At 44.2% G+C, this 8326-nt stretch overlaps 1 protein-coding gene across 1 annotated transcript in view; it reads left to right on the top strand.

Moving 5' to 3' along the window:
* Positions 1-322: 322 nt before the first annotated feature.
* Positions 323-8326, top strand: part of bcl11aa (BCL11 transcription factor A a) — a gene marked incomplete at both ends in the record, with an annotated part of 48943 nt that continues 40939 nt past the window's right edge. Inside the window, 2 exons of the mRNA XM_079248724.1 lie at positions 323-341; positions 2646-3095. Of these exons, the coding sequence (XP_079104850.1) occupies positions 323-341; positions 2646-3095 (469 nt within the window). The remainder of the gene's footprint in view (positions 342-2645; positions 3096-8326) is intronic.

Raw genomic sequence — 8326 nt, 5'->3', positions numbered from 1 at the left:
CTGCGCCACCTCGCAGCGCTTCTCAAAGCGGCTGCAAACAACGATAAGGACCAAATTTGTGCGTCTTTACGCATCGGTGCTTAATTGTGTTTCCTTATGTTGACTGGCTGTCGCATGTGTTTGGTTTGGAAGGAGAGAAAGAGTGAGTGTGTGTGTGTTTGGGTGACAGCGCAGTCACCATGACCATGTGTCGTCGCTAGGAGGCAGAGCGCGATCAGAAAATCCAGCTCCAAACTTGAACCTGATGAGTTTCACTACCACCCTTATCTACGCGGGCTACTATTTGGCGATCTCTTTAGAATAAAGGGAGGGTGTACAAGACATGGGGAAGAAACGCAGGGGTGGGGGTAGTAGAGTGAGGGAGGGAGCCCCCCTCTAAAGTCTCCCCCAATCCCCACACCATTCTTCTCATAACCCAAACCCACTTTTTTTTTCTCTCCTCGGCTCCTTTTTTTTTTTTTTAATGCAAGCTGCAGCGATATGCGGCTCTGCAATTAAGACTGCACCTTTTACCCCCCCCCCCCCCCCCCCCCCCCCCACAAACCGAACACCACACACATACTTCTTATTTTGCATACACACACACTCACAGTTACAACCAAAGCTCAGATTTCAGCCTCTGAAAGAAGCACTAATCTCTGATCACTTTTTTTTAACACCTGCATTTTCACTTCCCATTCTTCTTAGAAGTGTGTATTTATAGGAAATAATTTCCACAACACGATTTTTTAACAGCACAAGTTCAAGCTGTAAAATGTCACAAGTGCCAGCAGTGTGTTGCTGCAACACATCTCCACACAGCCGGTCGTTTCCAGTTTTCGTTTCTTTATTTCTGCCTGATAAAATCCATATTTTTAATATTTTTCTTTTGAGGAACAGAGAGACATTTTTCCTGATCATTCCCATCATTTAAATCTTGCAGTTTTACAACAATTTTTCTGAATAAGTCAGACTTTAAAACCCTCTTTGGTGACATATTAAAACGCAGTGTAGGAACACGGTATTGAACGTTTCTGCTGCTGTTGATCTAAAAAAAAAATCACACAAATAAAAAAACTCCTGCATGTTTTCCTCCCATTTTTATTCAGTCTTATTTAGATGTTTAGCTTTCTTTTTCATGCTCCATTAAATCCACCAAAATCCCTTTTTCCTAGTGCAGATATCCACTCCTGACTTCAGCTTCAGAGGTGAGGGGCTTATGCAGCTTTCATTACTTGGTTTTTTTTTTTGTGTTTTTAATTTCTGTTTTCATCCTGTGAACCGAACGCCACCTTCCCTCTTGTGTAACTTGCATTGCGTCGAGCTGAAGATTAATCAGAAGAGGAGGTTTTTGGGGTGGGGGTGTGTGTGTGTGTGTTTGGGGATGCTGCTGGGGCGTCGCGTGGAACTCACCAGGTTGTCTTCATGTCCCAGTTTGTGCGCAGATGTCGCGCAGGATTGCGGCATTGAAATTTTCCTTGAGGGGATGTAGTCCACATTCACACCCACACCAGCCTTCTCCCTCTCTCCCTCCTTCACACACACACACACACACTTTCACACATTCCCACACACACACACAGTCAGTACCCATGCATGCACAGGAGCTCTATCCCACCCCTGTTATCAGACAAAATCTGTACCAATCACCCAGACAGTGAAAATTAAAATCTATTTTTTGATTCTCAGTGGTCTTAAGTTCATTAAAATGTGAAATTGGCGGTTGAGTAAAGAAGGTCATCGCGCATTAGGCGGCTAGCAGAGTCAGACTCTTCACCTTGGACTGGAAGATTTTCTTTAAAAAGAGGGACAGTGAATTATGTCCTCCCGTTTCGCTCCCCTAATTCAGCCGGCCGCTCTGCTTGCCTCTCCTCTCCCTCCACCGTAGTCTGGGCACCACAAAAGAAGAAAAGGTGGTCAGAACTTAATCCAGCCTTGGAGGGGTGAGGAATCAGAACGAGCAGCTTGCTTTTGGGGTGTTTTCCTGTCCGTTACAACAGGCTGGTATGTCAGAATCAAAATCAAGGCAGTCGGATGAGTCTGCTTCTTTCAAACACACACACACACACACTCTTTACCCCCCCTGTTCACGGTGCAAATGTTGGACATGTTGGTGGCAGTTCCCCCCCTGTGCTGATTACAGGCTGAAACGCTGTACAAACAAGGACAGGCAAGTCAAACTCATCCACATATTTAGGTTTTTCAATACTGTGTTTAAGCCTCATTTTTTTCCAGCTCGCTCTGTCATTGGCTATGAAATTGTTATCTTTGAAGCCATCTGATAGGAGCTTTGCTGCTTTTCAGGATATTATTTCCCACCATTTATTCTTATGATATGTAATCCAGATCATCTTGCATTGTAATCATTTTTCCCACATTACATGCATTTCTCTCATTACAAGGCGCGTTTGCTCAGTCCGTCATCGTGCACGCTGCACACCAGGCTTTGATTTAGCTTCGTCTCGGTGACTCTGATGCTCCGCGTGAGGACAAGAGAAAGGTTTCGTTCCCTGTCATCAATTCCCACAAACAGTCATATCAATGGGCTGGAATTACAGGAGAGAAGAGGAGAAATATAAACATGTGGATGTTGCTTTTCTTTTTTTTTGCTGAGAGTCAGCATCGCCTTCTAATTTCTTGCCTTTGCTTCCCAACCTCCTCCCCAGCAGCAGAGCCCCTCTCCACGGCCATCGTCTCAGCAGAGGAGCTGTCGGAGCGCTGCTCGGAGAATTCGGAGAGCGGCAGCCTTAACGGGCACCACCCGGTCTCGACCGTGAGCCGGCTGGCCCGGCTGGGTCACGATGGTCACGCCTCTCTGGAGCAGGACCTGCTGACCTGCGGTCAGTGCCAGGCAACCTTCCCCCTGGCGGACATCCTGCTCTTCATCGAGCACAAGAGGAAGCGATGCCACGGGCCGCCCTGCCTTGCTGTGGGCAGGGGGTTAGACAAGCCCCCCTCGCCCTCCCCTGGTTTGGCCCTCACCCCTTCACCCGCTCTGGGCCCCCTGCGCAGCCGGAGGCCGGTGGAAGTGGGCGTCCAGGCCACGCTGGCGGAAGAAGATGACGATCGGTTCTCGTCGCCACGAGGGATTTGCCCCAAACAGGAGCCCCTCCCAGGTAAACAACACGTCTGCAGAAAATAAACCACAAGCTCAATTTTTCCCTCCTTTTCAGAAAAGTCTCCCCCCCCACTTTCCCCACCTCTGTGTTCTGGTGTCCCTTTTCTATCATACCTGGGGGGGGGGGGGGGGGGGGGGGCAGACAGATGGACACTTGTCGATGGGTTTTCTGCAATGTCAGGTCCTGTTTTCATACCACTGATGGTGTGATGGGTGTGTGTGTGTAATGGCATGGTAGGCAGCACCATGGCAGCTCCACCACACCTCTGAGCCGGGGGGGGGGGGGTGGAACAAGCACATCCCGATTAACGCCCAATAATCTGACTGGATGCAACTTGTTTCGGGGGGAAAGACGTCAGGTGGGGAGTGAGGCCCAGGAGCAACACACACACCAACTATCCTGGAAGGAAATGTGTGTGTGTGTGTGTGTGTGTGTGTGTGTGTTTGAGGCATCAGATCGTGTAAAAAACGACTTAATAGTTGACTTTCTGTTCAGTGCAGAGTGTGTTTTCCCAGTTTACCCAGCTTGTCCACTGGGGCTGAGAGACGTGGGTGCCCTTGACTTTGTGGTACCGTGGTAACACTGGTCAGTGTGTGTGTGTGTGTGTGTGTGTGTGTGTGTGTAATTGGGAAATCAGTAGCTGAATTGTTGTGTGTGACTTTCAGTCCAGGGAGTATGAGCAGTCTGTTTTTGGGATTGAGTGTGTTCTTGCATAACGTCCATGATAATGTGTGTATGTGTGTGTGTCTGTGTGTGTGTGTGCGCTCGCCTCCCTCTCATGTGGTCCTAGCAGATGTGTCCTGCTCTCCGTGTGGTTTCCCCCTGCTTCCACCGCCATATCTTACTCAACTAAAAGCGTTCCAGCTCTCCGTTCTTCTTCTTCTCAAACTCCCAGATAAAACCACCTTTACCCTCTTCCTCCTCTTCCTCCTCTTCCTCTTCCATCATTTTTCCAAGTGCAGGGATCAAATGAGAAGCAGCGAGTTTTTAGTTTTTGCTCATGGAGGGAAAGTCATTTATTTGAAGTGTTTTAACACCACTAATTATTTGTTGCAGCTCTATTTTTTTCCTTCCTGCTGCATTTTAATTAGCAGCAGCTTTTAGTGGCGGCCCGGCTGCACTAAATTAACCGTTCCAGAGAGAAACACGGAGCCGGATCAAACACACGAGCAGAAACACACACCTCCAACGTGCTTCAGCAATCCTTGTTTTTTTTTTTTTATTCCTCCACGTGCTTGAAGAAAGGAGCAGAATCTGCTGCGTAAGGCGTCGCCATGCCGACGTAACACGAGGAGGGTTTGTGGGAGACGTGAACATGTTTTGGACCTCTGACTTTCTTGGGTGCAGCAGCGTCAGAAATGCGAGAGTATGTGCGCCTCTTTTTTTTTTTTTTTTTTTTAGTGTCTTCATGGTGTCTGTATGTTTTAGCACACACACACTCACACACACACACACACACACACAGAGAGAGAGATACTCACCAGCTAAACTAGGTTATTAGAGCGATTTACATCATAATACAGGCGTCTGGTTGTTTCAATAGCGTTGTGTGTGGGAACGTCTTGCTAGGAACAGCTGTACGCTCAGACAGGAGGAGAAAACAGGACAGCAGCCTTATATATCTTGTCTGATGTCGACGTCAAGCTGAACAACAGACGAGCTGAGCAGAACCAAATAAGCGCCATTTGGATTTCTCCCTTTTCTTTTCTTTTCTTTTCTTTTCTTTAACTGCTTTTAAACCATCTCCGTGTTTTATTTTCATTTTTCTTCTTTCTTTCCTTTTTGTTTCGTTGGAGCTTGACTCTGCTGTTGGACACACACCAGCACAAACACCACCTCACACGCTGAATTGACGCAACCCATCCATTCTGATAGCTGATAATTAAAGCCAGTATCCCCCCCCCCCCCCCCTTTCCTCCTCCTTTCACACCCCAGCTTTCATCCTAATTGAAGCTAAACTGACAGAAGCCAGAAAAAAAAAAAAAATCATCTGCAGTTGTCGCCATGCGAAGGCATTCCTAGTGGGGGGAAAAGAAGATGAGGAACGGATGTGTGTTTCTTATTTGAAAATGCTGGCTTGGCATTCTGCTTTGTCTAGCAGGCTTTCCTCGCTGTAAATAAGGCCTCTGTTCACCAAATGAAGGCATCAAAACCACCAAAATGAATGATATTTTTAGAGAAAAGATCAAAGCTGGAGTTATTGCAGCTGGCTTTCATTTTACACTTTGACATTTCTCACGGATAAAACAACATCAGTGTAATGTCTTTAAAAACCAGAATGTAGATTCTATTTTCCATTTTAGCTTGCAGGAGTTCATGCATCCTCCTCTTTATCTTGCTGGCTTGCGTGTGTCTACCTGCATTGTGATGGCTGCTCATTGTAAAATATGTATCTGCATGTATCTGGTCCGAGTTTCCGAGCTGCTGCTGCGGCTCACAGAAACATAAAGACTTGTGGCGAAACGCTGCTATTTACATATCAAACAGCTCCGACTGTGGAGAGCCAGACATTACCTGTGTGTGTGTGTGTGTGTGTGTGTGTGTGTGTGTGTGTGTGTGTGTGGGTGTGTGGATGTGTGAGAGAGATCTGCAAAGGCAAAATGCTGCTCAGTGATGCAGAAAAGCGGCGTACCTGTCCACTCAAACCACACACACACACACACACACACACACACACACACACACACACCACTCTTAGTGCTCCCTCGCCCTCTCGCTCGCCCATTTATTCTATTAATCCCTGACTGAGATGAAAATTCTGATTATAATCCCTGAGGCGCCCCTCACTCAGAAACAGCATCGCTAATGTCTCCAAAGCGAGCGTGTGTGTGTGTGTGTGTGTGTGCGTTTATCTGTGTGAATGGTCACGTCTTGTTCTATTTTTTTTCCACCCCTCCCTCCCTCTCTTCCACCCCTCCAACTCTTTTCTTTTTTTTTTTTTTAAACCCAAACGTGGGTATTAATGAAAAAATTCTTGGCTTGAAAATTGAAATTTAAAATGAATTCTTTGTGGATTATTTTAGCAGTAAATACAATTTCTGCTGTCCAGTTTCCAAAATTGATTTCTCATAATTAGTATCAAGACACCTCTCTCACACACACACACACTACTACACACCACTACAGAAAACAAGCCATGCACTATTATACTATTATATTACATTTACACAGTGACAAATCGTGGTAAAGATATGAACATCAGCTCATTAACAAAGATGTTATTTTGGCAACAGCGTGATGATGAATCCAAAAGTTTATCGCAAGGAGTTTTAATTTCTTTTGGCCCCAAAATATCCGGCCCTTCATTTTTGTTGGTCCCACTGAAGAGATGTTCTGGCTGGAAGCCTCACAGGCTACCATCCACTGATTAGCAATTAGCTTATCATCACTGGCTAATGCTACCCACCTCAATACACATTAGTACATTTTTAAAACCCATTCAGAGTCTGGCTCGGTGTCAGATCGCTTTCCCTCCATCTCATGGCTGCCCTCTCCCTCCTCTTCTTTTTTTTTCTTTTTTTCGTTTGGCTCATGTATCTCTCTCTCTCTCTTTCTCTCTCTCTCGCTCTGCTACATTAGCAGTGAATGCAAATTCAGGACAGTCAATTGATACTGAATCAATTATAGTATGTTTGGTGTGTGTGTATGTGTGTGTTTCATGCTGTGGCACATCCCGGCCAGCCCACAAAGAGATTTCACACGCTGGCTGCCATCACTAATCTATTGTCGCTCTTCCTCTCTGTCTGTCTTTCTTTATTTCTCAGCATAAGATTTTATTTAGTGGACTGAAGTGCTGATTTTGAACGCTGAGAACGCGTCTCTGTCGGCATCCTGAATGAGCTCTCTGTAAACATGTCGGTGTGTGTGTGTGTGTGTGTGTGTGTGCGTGGAGAGCAGCAGCAGGACAACACATGCAGTACAGCAGGCTACTGAGACGACAGGGAAAGCTAATAATCAGACACCAAAAAATAAGTGTAGTATTTAATATATCTATATATATATATATATATATATATATATATATATATATATATATATATATATATATATATATATATATATATATATATATATGTATATATATATATATATATATATATATATATATATATATATATATATATATATATTTTTATATATATATATATATATATATATATATATATATATATATATATATATATAGATATATCTATATCTATATATATCTATATATATATATATATATATATATATATATATATATATATATATATATATATATATATATATATACACACACATAAATACACACAAAAAAGCTCTGCATGCTGACGGCATGTCAGGAGTCCAAACGGAGCCAAAAAACCTGGAATTTGCAGCTGACAGTATTAAAGAGTAGTAATAAAACAAAAGCGAGCCTGTTGATTTATCCTTTATCCTGTTTGGTAATCCTCACAGCGTATATACACACACACACACACACACACACACACACACACACACACACACACACACACACACACACACACACACATGCATGCATGCAAACACCCACAGTTTGTTACATAAGATAGTATTAAGGCAGCGGCATTAAAGTGCTAACTACTGGGAACCTCATCTTGCGTCCCCGTGTGAAGGGTTACTCTGCTGGTTTCATGTTGCATATTTATGAAGCCGAAGCCGATTTTCAGTCCTGAGTTTTTCTTGCTTCCATATTTGATGCCACGCAGAGTTGTAACCTTCAGGCCTGAGCTGAGGTAACCCAGACGACATCTCCGCAGTTACTTGTGAGTCCTCCGCAGGCGCAGTGGTATCAAACAACTTGTTTCTGAGGCTGTGCAGCACAAAAAAGACAAAAATAGCATGCCTGGACCAGAAATCAGGGCTGACCTTTGACCTGTCTGCAGAGTGGATGATTATATACTTGTTACCTGTTGCAAGTGCTTTCCAGAAAAGCGTTATTGTCTGTCATTAGTTATGTTTACGAACAAACATTTCTTCCATCTGATCAGAAATTCCAGCTGACATAAATGAAGGCTGGATGAAGTGATCCAATCCGCTGTGTGTTTACATGATGGGAAGTTTTAATATGATTATAATGATTCATAGTATGAAGACGATGTTATGAAATTTGATCAAATACGCGCATTAAGAACTCGTTTCCAGTCTTTCAGCCGTTAAGATGCTCAGTAATCCTCTGACATCCCAGAAACAACAGAAACCATCAGAATAAGTGTATACGTGGT

The sequence above is a fragment of the Telmatherina bonti genome (genome assembly GCF_933228915.1).
Source record: "Telmatherina bonti genome assembly, chromosome: 11".
Lineage (NCBI taxonomy): Eukaryota > Metazoa > Chordata > Actinopteri > Atheriniformes > Telmatherinidae > Telmatherina > Telmatherina bonti.
Note: the sequence above shows the minus strand (reverse complement) of the source record. Positions and strands in the feature narration are given on the sequence as shown.